The 20,790-nt window shown below is 44.3% G+C and overlaps 1 protein-coding gene across 7 annotated transcripts in view; it reads left to right on the top strand.

Moving 5' to 3' along the window:
• FYN (FYN proto-oncogene, Src family tyrosine kinase) overlaps positions 1-20,790 on the top strand; it is a 138,343-nt gene that overhangs the window by 113,707 nt on the left and 3,846 nt on the right. For all 7 annotated transcript variants that reach the window (XM_058835462.1, XM_058835468.1, XM_058835467.1 and 4 more), the window contains 4 exons: positions 490-669; positions 2,443-2,519; positions 2,623-2,776; positions 11,584-11,715. In XM_058835462.1, coding sequence (XP_058691445.1) covers positions 490-669; positions 2,443-2,519; positions 2,623-2,776; positions 11,584-11,715 — 543 coding nt within the window. The remainder of the gene's footprint in view (positions 1-489; positions 670-2,442; positions 2,520-2,622; positions 2,777-11,583; positions 11,716-20,790) is intronic.

The following is a 20,790-nucleotide window of genomic DNA, read 5'->3' as shown; positions in this document are numbered from 1 at the left end:
TCAGGATTTGTTTCTCAGGAGGATGTTGGGTTTTTTTCATCTGACTCAGAACAAAACCAAAATGTGTTGCAAATGAGAAGTTCTGGTTTAACCAGCTTTGTTGCCCAAATCTGACTGGAGCTGTGTTGCTGTCCGTAGCAATTACTTGTTAGCAAGGGAGTACACAAAGATGAGTTTCAGCAGTCCCACCTTTCTTACTCAGAGAAGGTTTCTGTGGAGATCACTGGAAACATTGTCTGAGTAGGACAATGGCACTTGTGCCCCGGTGCCAATGGGAGTGTTATTTTTCAGTGTAACAGAAAAAGACTAGATTATGAAGGAGGTGTGGGAGGAATATAATGATAAGGCAACATGGGAAACCAAACTCTTTAAAAGAGACCCTATGTTAAATGTCCTTGCTATGTTTCTCCTTGCTTACATTAGGCCTTAGGCATCAGGCAGAAAAAGGAGCAGAAGTTATTTAAGCTAACTAAATGTCTGTGATTGTAGGTACGTGGAATGGAAATACTAAAGTGGCTATCAAGACCCTGAAGCCTGGCACCATGTCTCCAGAATCCTTCTTAGAGGAAGCCCAAATCATGAAGAAGCTAAAACACGACAAATTGGTCCAACTTTATGCTGTGGTATCTGAAGAGCCTATCTATATTGTCACAGAGTACATGAGTAAAGGTGAAGCCAGAGCTGCTGTGCTTGATCATATTTTTTTCTTTATTGGTGCTCCTTGGGGATACAGAGGGAGGTACAATGGGGTGCATGCAAGGGAGGAGAGAGGGAACAGGAAACTAAAGTCACCTCTGGCTTCAGAAGAATGATGAATTCCACTATGAACTGGGCCTAAAACCTGATGTACAAAGAAAATCTGTTCTAACTGGGGGAAAGAGAAATGGGTGCAAGCTAAGTGATTCCAACTGCATCAGCATCTAAACTTCCCTGACAAGTGATTTGTCTGTTCTGAGTCTGATGATACTACATGCTGCTTTCCAAGATCCTAGCTTTTTCTGGCATCAGAGAGCTCGTAGGACATCTTCTTTCAGTGTTCACTTGTTGGCCTAGGATTTTTTTCTTCATTTAGCCAATCCTGAATCTTGTCTCACTGCACCTCCTTCTCAGATCACACTTCACTTTCAGTCCACCCCATTATCATCTTAATACATGATATGCACATGTTATTCTTTCCCTCCCCTTTTTCTTTCACCTTGCCCTTCTCCTTTGTCTCTTCCTTAAGCTACTTAGCTGGTAACAGTGTAGTAAAATGAGAAAAAGAAAACTTTTTGCTTCATCAGATCTCCAGCAGGGGTGCTGAGAGGAGAGCAAAAAATCTGCTTGTTTTGGAAAAGCAAATGAACCAAATAGGAAACATAAGTTCTCTCAGGGAAGTTTCATTGTACATTGGAGGATACACTCTGAAATTTTAAGTGCATTCTTTCAGTCTATTTGGAGTTGACTTTTATTTTCCTGGCAGGTGCTTGCCCACCTCCCTCCTCAGAGGCATCCAAGCCCTGACTAACTCACACTTTAATCATATGTCTCAGTGACAAGCATATGCTTTTTCCCTTTAAAAATAAAGACTTTTCAAAACCCTTCTGAAGTACAGGGTTTATTTTGGCTTACTTTACTGGTTTGTACTGTAACATTTTACATCTTTGGATCTGAGCTTGAGGCTGATGATTTATCAAGGGAGAAACGCTTAATCATCTGTCATTTTCCTTTATTTATTAAACCAATTCCTTGACCTTATTTAAAGGAGACTGCTACACTTCTCTGTTCAGATACAAGATTAGGACAGGAGCTATAACATCTTAGGCTCTTTTTTTAAAGCTACAGGGTACTTTCTTGTTTTCCCTGGCATGGGAATGCAATGTTCTTATAACTTTTGCTAAAGTTGCTTTCATTTCATCTCTTCTTTGTCTTCTAAAAGTAATGGTTCATGCTGTATTTAATTCTGAGTTACCTAGAGGAGCACTGCTAATGTCTAAGGAAAAATAGCCTCTGCTAATGCTATCCCCCTTGGGCTCACCAGGCTCCAGCCTGACCTTTCTTTTGGAGCAGGTTGAGCTGGGATCTGACTTCTTCCATAACCTGTGTGGCTTGGAACTGAGCTGCTGCTTTGAAGTTAGCTGGGGCTTTAGAGAGCAGCAGGTATGTAGTTTTAAGGAGCACTGGAAAAGTTAAGAAAGATCAACTTTCTTGGTAGTGGTCAGGAAAATTTAAGACAATCCTGTTTCCTTTCCCTGCAACTCTCATTGTTCTAGTGGTGCATTTTTCTGCAAGCCAGCTTAAAGAGTGAAGCGAGTACAATAGGAGAGTTTGGAGATATTATGGGGTTTTTTGAAGCTGTCCCTTGAACTTGAAACATTGCTGTCTTTAATATTGCACACATTGCTGCACCTCCATTCTGATGAGCTGTTTTCCTGACATCTCTCTATTGTGTCAAATTTGCAGGGAGTTTGCTAGATTTCTTAAAGGATGGAGAAGGAAGAGCTTTGAAGTTACCGAATTTGGTGGACATGGCGGCCCAGGTCTGTCTTCAGAGTATTGAGCACTGAGGTGTACGTGCTTTGTAGCCCATGTATGTGTTGAGTTTGTTTTAAATGCATGGTTTGTCTTTCCTGCTGCTTGCAGGTGGCCGCGGGAATGGCGTACATCGAGCGGATGAATTACATACACAGAGATCTGCGGTCTGCAAACATCCTGGTGGGCAACGGCCTAATATGCAAGATTGCTGACTTTGGATTGGCAAGACTGATTGAAGACAATGAATATACAGCCAGACAAGGTAAATGCAGCAGGAGGTGTAGCACTGAGCGTCATTCTTGTGACAGGGAAAGAGTGGAATGTGGTTTGGAAAAGCTCTCTCTTATGCTTCAGGGCTGCTTTCAGTAAATCCTGAACTCATATTAGCTCCTAGTCAGAAGTTTACTGCTCAATGCATGTCCTAAAGAGAATGTCTTTTTTCGTTGTCTTTTCTTTGAAAACAAAAAATGAAACAAAGGTGATGAATGAGAATATGCCTGGAAATAACAGCAAAGACAGGATCTCCATGGTGCCATAGCAAAGAGGGTATTTTACTTATTGGTTATGAGTCTGAATGTAGTAATCCAGAAAAGAATTTGTAGGGTATTTCTTTTGTAGTGTGCCTTCTAGTATAACCACTATTATCACTCCTGTACTATTCTTTCTTTATTTCAAACAGGTCTAAGAGCTGTGCCTCTGTGCAATGGAGCTGCCTCTCTGAGCACTATTTCCTTCCTTCCTTCCTTCCGCACCTTCCTTCCTTCCGCACCTTCCGCACCTTCCTTCCTTCCTTCCTTCCGCACCTTCCGCACCTTCCGCACCTTCCGCACCTTCCGCACCTTCCGCACCTTCCGCACCTTCCTTCCGCACCTTCCTTCCGCACCTTCCTTCCGCACCTTCCTTCCGCACCTTCCTTCCGCACCTTCCGCACCTTCCGCACCTTCCGCACCTTCCGCACCTTCCTTCCGCACCTTCCTTCCGCACCTTCCGCACCTTCCGCACCTTCCGCACCTTCCGCACCTTCCTTCCGCACCTTCCGCACCTTCCGCACCTTCCTTCCGCACCTTCCGCACCTTCCGCACCTTCCGCACCTTCCGCACCTTCCGCACCTTCCGCACCTTCCGCACCTTCCGCACCTTCCTTCCGCACCTTCCTTCCGCACCTTCCCGCACCTTCCCTTCCCGCACCTTCCCTTCCCTTCCCGCACCTTCCCTTCCCTTCCCGCACCTTCCCTTCCCTTCCCTTCCTCCCTCCTTCCTTCCCCCCTTCCCCCCTCCCTCCCTCTCTGCCATTTTGCAGTGCTGCACAGGGTGCTGGGCACAGCCGACCACTGATACACTATAGAAATGTATCAAAGAGTTTTGTAGCTTTTTCTAAAGAGTATGTGAGTTCAAACTGAGCCCTGTCACAGGCTCTTTTATAGTTATTCTTTACAAGTCATGCTTACTTGTCAGATGTTGGTCCAAGCTGCAGAGCTACAGTTTTGTTCTCTTTCTACTGGCAGTACTTTGGTAGGGCTTGCTCAATATGTGTTGATAAACACAACTCCATCCTTTCAGTGCCAAAGCCAAGGAGGATCCCATTAAACCCTGTTGTACAGCACCAAAAAACAAGGGCCAGCTAAGCACTTCATAACCTGCATTTACTCCCTCCTCTTGTGAGTTTCTACTCTCAAGCAAAGTCCCTGTTTCATCATGGACCCTGTCATTAATTCTTAGGAAACAGCTAACCTCTTTCTGTAACTTTTTTTCTAAGTGTTGACAGAAGGAGCCAGAGAGTTTCCAAGCATGCCTTGCCCTGGCTTGGGAGCAGCAGCAGCTCTCAAGCTGTTCTCACCCCTTTGAGCTGCTGCCGGCAGTACCCAGTCGCAGGGATGTGGATCACAGGCTGCATCCTCCCTGAAAGGTGCTTGCTTCACAGTCAGACAGCAAGGCCTGATTGTTTCGGTAGGGTTCTTGAAGAACCCGTGACAGATACTAATGCAGAGCCTTAACTACTATTGATTTCAGCCTGAGGGTGGGAATTGCTTCTTGTTAGAAAAAAATAGGCTTGTGTCATTCTCTCTAGAGCAATAAGAGTGTCTGGAGAGGCTCTGGTAGACAGAAAGCTGCCTGCTTGCTGTTCCCCTGTGTGAAACAAGGAGAGTTTTCCCTGAACAAGGCAGGCAGATCCAGTCTGCAAAATGGCTTTGAAACAGTGTCCTATATTATCTCCATTTCCGCCTGGTTTGCTGCCATGTCTTTTGTTCCCTTTGGAAACCACCCAGTGTATAGTTTTACATGACTAATTATTTGTTTTCATAGACAAGTATGTGACCTACTTCTGGCCAAATCTCTTCAGGCTCCTGATCCCTAGGAAATCCTATGATGACCTGTTTGCCTCCCAGTTTAAATCTCTCTGAATAGTTTTGCCCTCTTCACACGTTAAAAAAGCTGTGAAAACCTGCTTGACTGATACTGAAGAGAAATTTAGATTTTTAAATAAAAATCACTGGATTTGAGGTGGAGAAAATTTGAGAAAAGTATGACACCAGGCCTGGCAGGGAGAGGGAGCATAGCTGTGGGTATCTCCTGCTCTTTTTTTTTATGGCAGAAATCACTTGTATTGAGGAAAAAGTGTCTGGGAAGGGAGAATTAATTTGGCTTTTCAAATGCATTGCTGATGAGCTGGAGAACTGAGTCATGTTTGCCTGGCTTCATCTCCTGGTGCCAGTATGGAGGTGTCACCCCATCCTTCCCAAACTTGAGGGCAATAGACAATACCTCCCCCTGACCTCTGAGTCAGGCTGAAGTCCTTCAGAATTCCTTAAAAGAGAGACCCAAAGAGCTGTAACCACAGGCGTCATGTAGAAAGGTTTTCCTACTTTCATTAATATTTTTTGTCCCTTCTTTAAGAAGTAGGAAGGGGTGCTTTTTTTGACCAAGTAGCACACACTCAATTTACATTTCATTGCAATTCACATGGGTTCTAAGCCAGGGTGAGCCTAAAAGCTTTAATTTATTGAGGGAGAAACATGATTTCTAATTCAGCAATGGATTTTTTTTTTTTTTTTCCAACTGGAATTCAGTTCTGGCTTGTTTAGTTAAGCTTCAGTTTGAGCAATGCTCGTTGGAGACCACAGTATCAGGAGGAAATGGTTGCCTCTGCTTGTTTCCCATGACCTATTACTTCAGCCTCCAAGGGGATGCATCTGGGGACTGCTCTGTTTATCTAGCTGACTACTGCTTCAGTGGGAATTTTGACACAGGAGGAAAGCTTGGCCAGCAGAGGGGAGGGGAATGGGGAGCACACCAGACTGGCAGCTCCTGTGGGAGAAAGGAAATGTTTTTCCTTGCAAAATCTTAAGATTAAAGTCTCTGGTCACTCTCCTCAGCAGTCATCCTTCTTTTGGCTTAAGTATGTTAGTACAGAGCTCATTGTTGGCGTGGGGAAGAGGTGGTTTTCTCCAGCTTCGCTTGATCTCCTACTCCCTTCCCCCACTGTCACTTTTGTCTCTGATTAAATATTTTGAAAGGAAACAGATGGAGATGCTTTGAGCCCCAGTGGGCTAGAGTGCAGGATTCCTGAACCTGTGTGGGTATTACTTAGCCTGGTGGTAATGTTTTACTGACCGGTTTATTTTCTTTTGGGTTTGAACAAAGGAGGCCTGACTGCTCCTGATTTATGAGAGGTAAATAAAAAGCAGTTGGTTGTCTGCACTGCCATTTCTCAGCAATTGTCAGGAAGGAAAGAGATGGTCATGCCACTAATGATTTAAAGTGTGTGACTAGCAGCTATATACTGCCATTAAATAATACAAAAAAAAAAAAAAAGTTCTTGGCTTGTAATGAACATTTGGCTCCTTTTGCTTTTAGAGGAAGTGAGTAATCAAAGGGGAAAAACACATCTGTTTAGAGTGACGCCCATTTCAAAGGCTACACTGGGGGACTGTATTGCAGCCTGTCCCGTTGCCTCTTTTGGCTGTTGCAACATCTTCCCCACACACGTAGTGTCAGGCATGGAGTCTTGCTTCCTCCCATTGGTGATGATGCTTGTGTCAGCCCTGTAAGGCAAGACTTAAAACCCCTGGTGTCCTACAGGACAAAGAGAAACTTTCCACCACCTCCAGTAAAGGATTTCCCACGCAGTTCTGCTATCCTTACACTAATATGGTTCACAGTCATGTGGAGTTTTGGCCAAGCACATGGCAATTTTGTGGAGAGTGCCAGTGCTCCACAGAGTCACTGGGTAAGAATTATTACTATCCTAAGCAGCAGCAGCTGATACGAAATTTAAATTTTCTTAATAAAAAAAAAGCGTAGAGTTATTTTTCAGGCCACGTTTCTACTGCACACACTAGCATCACTTGCAGTAGTGCCACTCTAAGCATACATGAAACAATAAGGATCTTTCTGATGCCTTCCAGACTAGTCAGAGCTATTTTGGGAACTCTAGTATGTGTTTGTAAACTCTCAGATCATTTTTGCCTCCTTAACACTTAGAAGTAACTCCTTCCTGCCCTGCTTAAAATCAAATGAAGCTTCTTAGTTTGATTTCCTAGAAATAGGTAGGGATTCCCCCACCCCCTGCATCCAGGTTCTGTCCAGTCCCTTTGTAGAGACTTGTTCACCAGCTGATGAGGCCAGTTTTGTTTGTGAATGACTGTACTGCAGGCTGTAGCATCCAAGGCTTTGTTCATGCTCTCTACCTGCCATTCCCTGAGCCAGCCCAGGAGCGGACAAGGGAAAGGACTCCTGGTTCTCAGCCAGCGGGGTCCCAGGGGGATCCCTGATCCACTCCTGCAGCGGTGCCAGCTGCCCTGCCAGAAGGAGCATGGTCAGGTCAAGAGGAAGGGTGAGGAGAAGGGGGGCTGCAGGCAGAGAGCCAGAGGGGTGTTCAGACCCACAGTCCTGCCCCTCACCCCCCACTTCCTGAGGAGGGCTCCGCCTGTGGAGCCTGCTCCTCATCGCTGATGTCTGGACCAGGCTTGTAATTTCATGTTCGTTCTCACAGCACAAAAAATGTAATTGCACGGTCCCTCCCACACGGCACTCATCATCGCCTGCCGGGGCTGACTCGTTTCCTGTTTCATGCTTGCTTCAGCACTTCATTTTTACCTTTTGCAGCTTTCCCTTTCCAGCCCCAGAAGCAATTCAATGCCGCCCCACATTCCCTGATTGCTAACCCAAGAGGTCCCCGAGTTTTTGGGTCTTAGAGCTTGGAATCCTCCACTGGGTTTGGTTTTAAGGTACGAGAGGTAGCAGCTTTGTAGCATTTCCAGAAACAGGATCATTATCAAGCTGGCAGTGGCTCTGGGGCATGAATTTCAGAGGTTTCTACTTCATCAAAATTTAGATCTGAAAAGAAACCAAAGCTCTGAGGGATTTTCGCTTGCCTCAGAAGAAACCATGCTGAGAGTTGTATCTCAAGGTCACTCAATCATCCCAGCCCCCTCTGCTCCTTCTCATCACATGACCTGTTTATACCCAGCAAATAATTAAAGCAGGGTCATGGATTGATTTTTTTTCCCAAGGAAATCCTCCTGGGAGATAACCTGTGTGAATGCCTGGGCAGGGCTGGGCAGAGGTCCCAAGAATAGGGCTGAGCCTCACAAAAATGCTCACAGGCTCTGGGGCTGGCTGCTCTAACCATAAATTTTATCAGCAGCTTTGGTTACATGTGGTTACAAGCAGTGCAGAAACCCAAAAAAGGCTTTCTCCAGGCTGTAACGTTTCAAAAAAAAAAAAGGGAGACTGAGATAAAAGCTGCAGATTAGTACCTTGTTTTGGGGCAAAGACAGGTTATCCTGACCTGATGGATGCAGTGTGCTGTTGGTGTTCATGCACAGGGTTACTGATGTGCTGGTTTGTAATAAAACAGGTTGCAGCAACAAAAAGAGAGAAGTCCCTCCCCCACTGATGCAAAATCTGCCTTCAGAGTAGGAGATGGGCTGCCTTGTCAGCTAGGGTAATTTGGCTTATCAGATTTATTAACATGCTTGTCAGTAATACACGTTTTAACTGATACTGTAATTTGTTTGCAGCACAAAGTCAGTTTGTTTAATAAGCTTCTGAGTCCTGGGCAGAGAGAGGAGATGGGATTTTTAATCAGTGTATTGGGAAGAGAGTAAGCACAGGAGCTGTGTGTCCATCAGGAACCACACTCAGCATCCGGCCTGTGCTAACAGTCCGTGTAGCTGCAGCAAGCAGGAGGCTTCAGGGCAATGCTCAGCACATTTGGGAATTTTTGTGCTTTCACAGCAGTGAACTGTCTCCAATTCCAGGCACTGAATGAGAGGCAACACCTTGGAGGGATCCCTGTTAGACAAACACACACGCCCCCATTCACACAAGCTGTGTGTGAGCTCCTCGTGTTACGGCAGTGCACGTGTTGTACCTGCCAGTGACCAGTCTGGTGTGCTCTCCCTGGTCTCTGCTCTCCCTTCACTGCCATACCGGACTGTAGACTCGCTTGGACCATCTAGCCTCCAACATGTGTTCCAGGGACAGAAAAACATGAGGCAGGGCTCTGCTAGCAAGCTCTCTGCCAACCTTGCATTTTTCTCCTCCCCATCTACCATTCCAAATCTGTCAGGAAATACTGCACAAACTGCAGAACGTGATTTTTTATATTAGTTGCTTTAGACAAAGAGTCATCCACAGCAGGGGCAACACAGAGAAGTAATGAATAGCTGTCATGTCATAGGAAAACCCTCAGCACAGATCATTCATCTTTCCAGCAGTGCTCATCCCACCCCAGTGAGGATTGTACTGCTCTAGCTCTCAGGAAAAGGGATGTCCTGGAATTGATCCCCCTTCTCAGGGACTTACCTTGCTTCTCATTTTCCTTGTTGGTTTGACAACATGCCGCATACTCATCTCCCAGTGGCACACTAGCAGTAGGTTGAGGAAGACAAAAATACTGGAGGAGTTGGCCACAAAAGAGTCTGAAGAGATTTCCTTCCTCCAAAAATGAGTCGTAGGTGGTTGCTACCTTTGGATCTGAGTATGAAGCACAAGGGAATTAGAACAGATTTGTCGAAGTTTCTCAGAAAAACACAGCTGATTAAAGAAAAAGAAAATGGTTGAACAGAATGTGTGCAACATGTGAACAACCAAACTCCCCTGCATGACCATCTCACACAGCACCAGCCAACAGCCAAGGCTTCAGGCTCCTGGCCAACCTGGAGCTACTCCTTCATTCAGCTGGCACGGTGTGTGTGTGTGTGCTGTCTGGGCTGCACGCAGGAGAGAGCAGAGGGACATTGGCCCTCACGTTCAGGGCTGCCTGCACAGGCCCATCTAAAGACATTCACAGCAGGCCTGGGCAACCTGACCACCAGATACATGCAGCTTGCAGATTTTCCAGGGACTGGCATGAGCTGTACAGCCCCAGGATCTCCTGGCAGCTGGAGCAGCCAGTTGCCAGCGCCACGTGGCTGCTGGTGCTGCTGAAGCAGGGCCAGCTTCCAGGACAGAGGCTCAAGTGGTGGCAGCTTCTGCTGCAAAGGACTCACACATCACAGCCAAGGCGGAAAGAGAAGATGAAGTTCTGCGGATTTTGAGTCTTGTAAACTAAGATTGGTTACACAAAGAAGTGTAAGTGAAGGAGATTGAGACCAAAGCCAAGCACCCTAATTGTAGTTCCTGCCTACATATCAACCAATGAAAATATGCAAGAGACGGACTTTAAAAAGTGAACAGGCATCCAAAAGTCCTCTGGCACCTTTGCAAATCTAACCAGTGATGTGCTGATGCTTAACTAGACTTAAGCTCCTGACTTTAGGCATTAGGTATCTGAAACTTTCTCTTGCATCTTTTTCATCCTTTAGCAGGACATTTTCAAGTCATTTAGCAGGGCTTACTTGAGCAACTGCAATACTCCCTAGGAAAATATGTATTTGTACTAGAGTACTAGTCTCTCTTAGGATCATTTACATGTAGAGCAGAAAAAACTTTAGCACATCGAAGTTTTACTAAGTAAGAATTACCACGTTTACTTTTTACTCTAAGTCATATGAGATTGGGGTGTATGGCAGAAGATACTGGACGTTGAGCCCCGGATGTGATGGCGGAACAGTGCCATAAGTTCACTCACTGAGAGCGATTTGTTCATGTTGTTACACTTTCACACTCCTCCTGAAAGCAAAGTGAACTTTAATGAGAGGGTGGTGTGAAGTCAAAGTCAGTCTGTTTCCAAATTCAAGAGTGTTTGTCACTAGGGATCAGCAGTAAGCAATGCAACTCTTTTGCCTGTATGTTAATACAAGACACCAGGGAAATGTCTGCATATTTTTTCTTACATACTATGAGTTAATTATTACCACAAGCCTTTTCTTTAAAGTTGTACTGAAAATATTTTCCCTAAGAAAACAGTCAGTGATTGGAAAAGCAAATAAATCAGTGTTTAAATGCTTGTTATCTTACTATCCTTACTGCAACTGGCTCCTGCAAGCTCTGATGATGGATGAGCACATTAGAAATGCACGTATTTAAGGCACTACAGGCTTTTCAGTGCCAGGAGCTTAAAGTACACTGTCAAGTTATAAATCATAGGCCAAAGTTGTGCCTTGACATCAAGCACTCCAAGCAACTCGAATGGCAGTATTGTTTTAAAGTCCTTGCATGTTTCTAATGAAATACTGGATTTGCTTTTAATTTTTGTTTTCAACATATTTGTTTGCATTTTGTTTAGCTTGAACAGGCAAACTGAGAAGTGCATATCCAGTATATCTCAGTTCTGCTTATACGTGCTAACTGTGTTTGATTTGCAAATATTTAAAACACTTTGGGAGGTTGTTTTTAAAACTGGGTTTTTTTTTTTTCATTTTATAAAACTTCAAAATTGAGTTAAAATGTTCTATTCTTCTCTTGGGATGTGTGACAAACTAAGCCTTTCCTGCTTAGTCTTTCCTGATGCCCTACACATTCTGCCCACCTGTCCTCTCTGACTGTACTCTGTGGAGCTGTTGGTTAACACTTGTCTGCAGCTCCTTCCACCTGCACCTGTTGCAGAACACAAGAGTTACCTGTGATCTGGTGCTTTGGTTCTGTCTCTGTTCTGGTTAAGATTCATGCATTCTCTCTTTAGGTGCAAAATTTCCCATTAAGTGGACTGCGCCAGAAGCGGCTCTGTATGGGAGGTTCACAATAAAGTCAGATGTGTGGTCTTTTGGGATCCTACTGACAGAGCTGGTAACAAAAGGGAGAGTGCCATACCCAGGTAAGAAAAATGTCCTGCTTCATCTGGAAAAAGGAGTGGGAATGGGCCGTATGTTTAAGCTGAAATGTTTATTTATATTCACTGAGCTCAAATGAGAGTGGCTATAATGTGTAAGTTTTGTGTATGCTTGAAAACAGTTCTGGCTCAAAGCTGCTTTGTAATGGTCATGATAAAAATGACAAGAGGACAGTTCAACATATAGATTACTCTACTGTTTTCATTGTGCTTAATTCAATTAATATAATTTCTAGACAACTAATGAAAGCTGTGTAAAATTACTATGTTCTGGAGCAAATAGCTCTCCATAGTATTGCATTTACTTTAAGATACCAACCATTAAACTCCCACAGAGGCCTTACTCCATTTATTCTGTCAGTCTGGTTCACTGCAAGGTTTGATGACTGTCTGAATGTCTGGTACTATCAAATCTCTTTTTCATAAACCCTTAAGTTTCAATCCTTGCTTTTGAGATGGATCGAAAGGGAAGAAAATAGTTCTGTAATGTGCAGACCTCATGGCAGGGTCACAGCAGGGCCAGATTCTCTACATGGGGGAACTGGAGGCCCCATGGCTCTTTGTTGAAACCCTGCCAAGTGCCCAATGGATTAAGATTTGTAGGAGGGGGTGATTGGATCTGCATTCAGGTTCAGATCTGCATTCAGTGCCTGAAGATTGTAGGCATTCAGGTGAAGAGGAAAGGGACGAGGTGAAAGCCATGCATTACATGGAAAATAATTTAATCCCTTCTTTTTCTCATCAGCACAGATATTAACAACAGGGGATGCCCTGCATTTCAAGAATCACCTAGCTGCATTTTAATTTTTTTATTAAAAAAAAATTATCTAAATACTCAACAGTCTGGCTGTGTACACTGCAGCTGATTTAATGGAAAGTGCCCTACAGCAGTTTCAATTTTCCAATCTGTGCTGTGATCAAGCAGTCAGATCCATATATCAAACTGAGCAGAAGCATCAAGGTAGAGTTCAGTTTATCCTCTGGTGTCTCACACCACTTCAGAAGACTGAACTCAGCAAAACTAATCTTCCAGACTTTTACCAGGAATTTCAAGTTTGCTAGTGCCTAGCAGCGATTAGCTGATATTTGAGAAGAGAATATGGGGACTGGAAGGCATCTCATGATCAGCAGTGAACTTTGGCATGATTAACAGGGAGCAGCTTAGCAAAGGTGTGGCTGTGAGAACCGAATGAGGTAGCAGAAAATATAATGGCATGTTTCTGTGGAATGGATGAGTCCCTCTGCCCAGCACTTCCCCTTGTGGGGCGTGGCCTCCAGTCAGAGCAGCTCTGTCACCAGTCAGCACAAAAGTCTTTTTGCCATAAGGATTCCTGGTAGTGGTGTGAGAAAGCTATGATTTCTGCAGGTTTATTGAGGGTTTAAGCAGACATGGCATGCTGTGCAAAGGTCAAAGACAGAAAAAAGATGTATAAGCTTTAGTTGATGCAGTGTTGCTCCCAGAGGGTGGGCAATGTTCCCGACTGGGCTGCAGGAATTCTCTAGTCACTGGCAGCAGAGTGGGTGTACAGGCCAGGTGTCACCAGCCAGGGCAGAGTTAAGGTGAAAATACCATTCCATGCAAAAACAACCATTTAAGTATGTTTACTCACAAGTCTGTAAGTGAACACAGGGTTGGCCATGGCTGCAGAGGATGTCTGCACTTCATCAATGTTTCTTTCCCTCACCAAAGGAGAAAGAGTCCGCAGGATGTGCATTTAAGTGCTTGCAATATATAACTTCTTGTAGGAGCCATGACAGTAATCTCAGGCATGGGCTGTGTCCTGAAATTCTGGACAGTTTTATTACGTGGCAGCTTGAGCACATCAAAGATAGCAGTGGGATCTCTCCCCTTTCAGCACTGTCCTACCCCTTCATCCCTCACTACATAAAGCCTTCACATGCCGAAAGTCCTTCTGGCTCACTCTCCTCCACCTGCACTAGGAAGACACCAAGTAGCTGGAAACAATTTTTTGTGTGTTACATATCACTTAGCAATTTTCTGGACAGACATGTACTGCCTTGGTTACACCCTGCTCAGGCTCTACACCAGGGCCATTCCTTCCCACCAGGACTCCCCTATTGCTCATCTGGGAGGTCTTAACCATTCTCATGGTCACCACCACTCCCCTCTGCCAGTTTTACATAAGATCTTACATTTGAATGTCCAAAGTCTTTACAGATTTCAGTCCAGTCTCATTTCCCAGACCCTAAATGGGAAAGCTTTTATAGGCTGAGGCAGTGGTAGAGGGGAACTGGGGCCTTCTCAGAAGGATCTGTCTTTGCAAGTGGATTGAAAAGAGAGCTTGGACTTCCCAAGATGACAAAGGCATCCTGAGCTCCGTAGAAAAGAGTCTCTTTTCCCCTGACGCAGAAAGGACCACCCATCTCCTGCTTCATGCTGGGAAGAGGAGGGACCTTGTGAAGGACAAAGTTTCATGAATACCTTTTCCTGTCTGAGATAGGGAGTAGGGTTCAGATGCACCCACAGGGCTTTTCTTGCCATAACGGCATGGCTTGCACAAGGAGGAAGAATGGGATTTCTATCACCCTGAGAGGCAAGACTCAGCCCTCTTCACCCAAGTAGACAGCCCATAGGTGAAAGAATGTGGTCTGTTGGCACTGCCAGCAGTTTGGTACCCAAGATATGACACTGAAAAGTGTCAGCCTTAAAACAAAGAGGGTCATGGAGCTGTCTGTCTGCTGTGATATCCAGTTTCTGAAATAGTTGTGGGCATGTTGTCCTGATGTTCCTGCTTACAGCTTGTAGCAAGCTGGGGGAAGTGGAGAGAGGCCCTCAGACAAAGGGATTGCTCCCTTGCTTGACAAGCTCTTGGTGCCTGGAGAAATGATTTATAGCACACATCCCAGTCCTGGGGTGGTACCCATGCCTGCAGGACACCATACCTCGTGCCTTCCCATGCCTGGAACCAGGCATTGTTTTAAGCTTGTGTAAAAGGAGGGAGAAGCACAATGAGTAGGACAGAGGGGAAAGGCAGGCAGTTTACAGGAGGGAAACAGATTGGGTGGAACAGAACTTGGCATTCTTTGTCCTACAGATTCCAAGTAGTTCCTGTCCTGATGCCCCATTTTGGAAAAGAGGCTGGTGCAGTGGTGAGATATATGAGCAGTAAAGATTTTGCTGGTGGAGATAAAGATCGAGTTCCTAATAAAGCCTTGCCCCAAACCTTATAGCTCTCACAAGCAAGACCAACCTTTTGGAAGGTGTCCTCATACTTCAACCAACCTGGTTCTCTGTCAGTGGTCATAATGGGCCACTATGATAACTAATTTATGCTCTTTTTTATGCTTTCTTATCCTTTTCACAAGGCAACAGATTAGAATAAGCAACTTTCACAGTCTTTCACACAGAGGTTCTATTTCCACTATTACAGTGGAGAAATGAAAAACAGATAGGGCCAGAGGAGGAGCCAAGCTTAAGGAATAGTCTGCTTAGTGGACCTTTTTCAGTGTCAGTTTTTTTTCTCTTTGACAAATGCCCTTCCCTAGCAGTAGCTGAAGAATTTGTGGGTTTTTAACATGCTACCTTTGGGATAGGCAAAAATCTCAGTCGCACTGACCAAGCACCTCTGACCTTGCCCCTTCTGCTTTCTGCTGCAGTTGTCACATCAAGAGCATTTTCATTTTAACTCTAGTGTGACAGCTACCATGATGCTACTCACATTGCTGCCTCTGGCCCGGCAGGTCTTTGAGTCTGGGTTCCAAGCAGCCCTGCAGCCTTTGGGCAGCTGTATTTAGTGTCCTCATCCCTGGGGGAAGCTGGGCCATGAGTGCCAGAAAGCATGTGTTCCTCCTTTTCCACTGAAATAACTTGGTTTGCATTGCACTCAGTAAGAACAGCATTCAGAGGCTGTCTTCCATTAGGAGCAGCTATGCTGTTCCCTTCTGTGCACTGTATTAGTTTGATCACTGGTCTGAAGGCATGCAGCGGGTCAGGAAGGAGCATCATTCTCTGTCTGTGTTCTGGGTTTGCATGGCCAAGCTATCCTAGTGGGGAGGTGCCACAAGGCTGTGACCTTGTGGGAGGCCCGTGGAGAGAGGAGCCCCTGCTGGAGCAGCCTGTCCTTGAAGGACCATGGAGGAGTGACCCAGACTGCAGCAGTTTGGGGAGGATTGTTGCCCATGGGATGGACCCATGCTGGAGAAGTTCATGGAGAACTGTCTCCCATGTAGGGACCCCATGCTGGATCAGGGGAAGGACTCCTCTCCCTGAGCTGCAGGAGAAACAACCAATGATGATAACACCCATTCCAGTCTCCCCACACCGCTGGGGGAGGAGCTAGAGCTGGGAGGGAGAGAGGGGTGTGGATAAAGAGTTTTTAAGGTCTTGTTTTACTTCTCATTATCCTGCTCTGGTTTTGTTAGCAATAAATTCAATTGATATCTCTAGTTCTAGTCTGTTTTGCCCATGAGACAATTTGGTGAGTGATCTATCCTGGTCCTTATCTCAACTCATGAACTTTTCGTTATATTTTCTCTTCCCTGTCCAGCTGTGGAGTGGAGTGAGAGAGGGAGGCTTTGGTGGGTGCCTGGCATCCAGCCAGGGTCAACCCCCTACAGTCTAAGAGAAGAAAGTGATAATAAAGTAGCCTGAAACAATTGCTCTCCTCGCTGGACTTCACATGTCCCCAAGTAATCTGTATAGCTCATTAGTTTGAATGCAGGGACAGTCCCTAGTTACAGTAATGTTTTCTGTCTTCTGGAAGAGCAGCATTGCCCAGATCCATGCGATTTGCAGGTCTGCTGTGCTCCATCTAGTCAAGCTCCTAAGAGCGCAACAAAGTACTTTCCATTGTTTCCTTTAGCTACATTTGGAAACCCCACATCCTTTTTTGTGTCACAGTAACTCTTAAAGTAACTCTTAAAGTCACTGTAACTTAAAGTTCCTACAACTTTCCTAGGAAAAGCCAAGCAGTGTTTCATTTCTGTCCCCAGTTTATATGGGCAGTAGATTTTTATTGTACTGAGCATTAGAGGGGTCATATCCTGTGGCATCCTGAGATTATTGAAGGTTTCATTAATAAAGCTGGATGGTGGGAAGTTATTTGATTTTTGGTCTTTTTAGGGAATAAAAAGCCAATGGAAAAGCCATCTTTTGGGAACTGGTTGTTTTCTTCTTGGCCAAATCATAGTTCTTAAAACATCATGAGCACAAGCTGATTTTTCATATAATTCTACAATGATAGAATAGTCTGGGTTGGAAGGGACCTCTTAAAGGTTATCTAGTCCAATCCTACAATAAGCAGGGATATCTCAAGTTACTCAGAACCCTGTCCAGACTGAGCCTGAATGTTCCCAGGGATGGGGTATCCATGACCACTCTGGGCAACCTGCTTCAGTGTTTTACCAGCCTCATTGTAAAAACCCTTTTTTTCTTATACCTAATCCTAGTTTAGTCTCCCACAATTTAAAACCTTTACCCCTTGTCCTATCCCAACAGGCTACCAAGCCGCCTTCAAGTACTGAAAGGCCACAATAAGGTTTTCCCAGAACTTTCTCTTCTCCAGACTGAACAATCCTGATTTTCTCAGCTATTTCTCATTTCACGGCCCTCCTCTGGACTAGCTCCAACAGTTCCATGCCGTTCCTGTGCTGGCCCCCAGGGCTGGATGCAGCCCTGCAGGTGGGGTCTCAGCAGAGCAGAGGGGCAGAATCCCCTCCCTCCCCTGCTGCCCACTCTGCTCTGGATGCAGCCCAGGTCACATTTGGCTCTCTGGCCTGGGAGTGCCCATGGCTGGGTCATGCCCAGCCTCTCCTCCACCAACACCCCCAAGTCCTTCTTGGCAGACCTGCTATCACTGTGCTCATCCCTCAGCCCAGACTGATACCAGGTGTTACCCCAGCCCAGGTAGAATAGCTGTACCCAACAAAAGAATATTGCTGAGTATTTTATTTCACAGATTTAAGGATTTTAGGATAAACTTTTAAGGGGTCTGGAAGCATACTGCAAGCAGAATGTCATTTATTATTTATTAAGAGTTGAAACTCTTGGGTATTCATTAGGAGAGAGAGGAGTTGTACAGACTGCTCAGATATTCTCTCTGTGGTGCTGGAAGTGCAGATATGACAGACTCCTGCTATCAAAAGAGAAACACTAAAACTTGCAGGATAAGATAAGTCTATAGAATAGGTTTGTAAACATAAATAGGCCATTTAAGAGGTAAAATGTATACCTGAAGCACTGCTATTTTTATAAGCCTGACTAGTAATTCAATTGATTTAGAAATAAAAGTCTTTGAAACTTTGTTTTTAAATTAGCAGTTCATGTCAAAACTAACAGAAGTCCTTTGGCAAATCCTAGGTGCTTCAGCCTTTGCTGGATATATGAATTCTGGTCAGGAACATGAGGATTACTTGCTTTAGTTTCATAACTAGGGTTTACTGCAAGGGAAAGGAAAGGGGAAAGGAGAAAGAAGAAAAGAAAAGAAGGGCATATTCCTGGATTAAACTATGATGAAAAAACCTGGCTGGACTCACTGTCCAGGGACATAAAAATGACTGTGATTTCAGAGAGCAATGTCTCTTTCATGTTCTTTTTTCTACCTTTTTGTTAAACAAAGGGAAGTGAAGAGCTGTTTATGTTTTTCCTCCCCCTTCTGTGTCCTCGGGGTTTTTCTTCCAGCACACAGTTCATTATCAGGTTTCAGAGTGTGCTTTGCAGCACTGAGTAAAGCACTGGATAAAAATACCAAACATTTGATATCTTAGAACAACAAATCAGTTGGGAAGGAGCTTTTCTGCTGCTGTTGCTTCCATCCATGTTGTACTTAAGGATGTACTGCCAAAATAAAAGCAAAGAATGCAGTTTGTTAGTGGTTATGTATATACAAATAGATGAGTTACCAGCAACAGTTATTTTCATAGCCTTTAATGTGCAAGGGAAGTGAAGCACAGCAGAAGTTCTCACCCCAAAACATGAGGCAATTCAGCTGATTCAAAGACAAAGATATGAAAAAAGGTGCAGATTCTGGTTCAAAACACAAATTTATAAAACTAATACTGAGAACACAATATGTTTTTTTTCTTGTAGTATCCTGAAAACAGCAAGGCCAGAAAGTTTGGGGGTTTGTGATGTCTAACAGACCAGTAGTGTTGTTTTGTAGTCTAATGAAAAAGTAAAGTATCTTTGGAAATGTTCTTGCTGGATAGTGAGGAACACCCAAATACTTACTCAGTGTGTTCTGGTCTGTTGTGAGCCTCTGTAACCTAACAACATCAGTTTAGAGTCAATAATATAGGAGAACCTTAACTCTAGGCAGAATCTGATGTCTGCAGAGGTTTGTTATTAGTCTTTTTTCATCATTTTGAAGACCTAACCATGGTCTGCTTTAGGAGCCATTCAAAGTGTTCACTCCTAGTTATAAGCATCCAACACCAAAAATGTGGTGGTTGGATGCAGCATACAAGAAACCAGTGCTGAAGGGTTGGTCTGCAGGTTAGGGAGTACTGAAAATCAGTAATCTAACATTTCTTTTTGCAATTATCCCTGCAAAAGGGAGCATTAAGGAGAGGCCTTAATTAAGTAGGAGTATCAGAGTTTTCTGGAGAGGTAAGCAACAGGCAGCAAAAGAAGCCCTACTTCTCCTTTGTCCTTTCCCTTCCCTTGCAGTAAAACTGGTATATGAAGCTGAACCAAGTACCCCTCGTGTTTGAAAACAGGAGTGCTGCAGTAAGCTAAGCAGAACCATGCTGTGACCACAACATGGATAATTGAGAGCCTAAATATAAATACAAGGAATAAGTGGGGGGACCATGCCAAGGGTAGTTAGAGTGACAGTATAGGAATATGATCCTTGCCCAGACACTGCAAATGGATATCAGTAGGAGGAAATTACCCTGGCAAGATAAGAGGAAAAAGGGTTTTGTAATCCTAACATGAGATGAGAATTTAGATGGGAACGGTCAGGAAAGGCTGAATTTTGCAGATGTTTCTTTCTAAGCATCCTTAATAATTAAACACATCCAGGACATGAGGATGCAGACTAAAGACTAAATCCAAGGTTACAGCCAATTAACCAGCCTAAATGCTATGTAGTGTAAGGATTTTATTCCTTGTAATGGCTTAACCCCAGCCAGTAACTTAAATACGACACAGACACTTGCTCACTCCCACTGTCCACCCCCAGGCCCCCCAAAGGTGGGATGGGGAGGAGAATCAGAAAAAAGGTAAAACCTTTTCTTCTTATCTTGACAGGGTAATATCCTCATGCTGATATCCAAGAGGTTGAGATAATAACAGTTTAATAACTGAAATAAAGTAAAATATAATAATAATTTTATTGGAAATGAAAAAGAGAGGTATGTAAGCCAAGAAAAACAAATGATGCACAATACAGTTTCTCCCAGCTTCTTGTGCACCTCCTCGCTGGCAGACCATGAGAAACTAAAAAGTCCTTGACGTAGAATAAACTCTACTTATCAACAACTAAAACATCAGTTTTTTACCAACATTATTCTCAAACTAAATCAAAAACACAGCATTATACCAGCTACTGGGAAGAGAGTTAACTCTATCCCAGCCATTTCTACAAGTCAAAGTGTAGAATGGACAAATTAATCTGTGTTGAAGAAGGTGATTGAATTATTCCTCACAAATAAGTCTACAAAAAATACAAGGTTTTGGGTTCTGGAGGTGGGACAAGCAAACTCTTCAAAAGGACACCCTGCAAAAAAAAAGTGGAGGATTCCCAGGGAAGGACAGTGTCATGGAAGCTAGGAAGAGGATAAGCTAACAGAAGGCGCAACATCGGGGTGTTAGTTTCTAGATTCAGTCATGGAGCTTGGTTCTCCTGCAGAGCTGCTTGGCAGGAGAATGAATTCTGCAGGTATTTTTCAGCAGGGGACTGGGGCAGGACAAGCACAAAGTGTGCAGACTTCCTCTGAAACACCTCTAGATGCCTGCAGTGCTAGTCTTACCTTAGTACTGTTAAAAAGAGAGTACGGGGAGAGAGAAAAATTCTCTAAAGTAAAGCTGAGGATGACTTGCAGTTAATGTTTGGTGAAAAGCACATCAGCAGAGGAATCAAGGGGTTACATAGAAAA

Source organism: Poecile atricapillus, chromosome 3, assembly GCF_030490865.1.
Source record: "Poecile atricapillus isolate bPoeAtr1 chromosome 3, bPoeAtr1.hap1, whole genome shotgun sequence".
Lineage (NCBI taxonomy): Eukaryota > Metazoa > Chordata > Aves > Passeriformes > Paridae > Poecile > Poecile atricapillus.
This window is presented reverse-complemented; position numbering and strand designations above follow the sequence as displayed.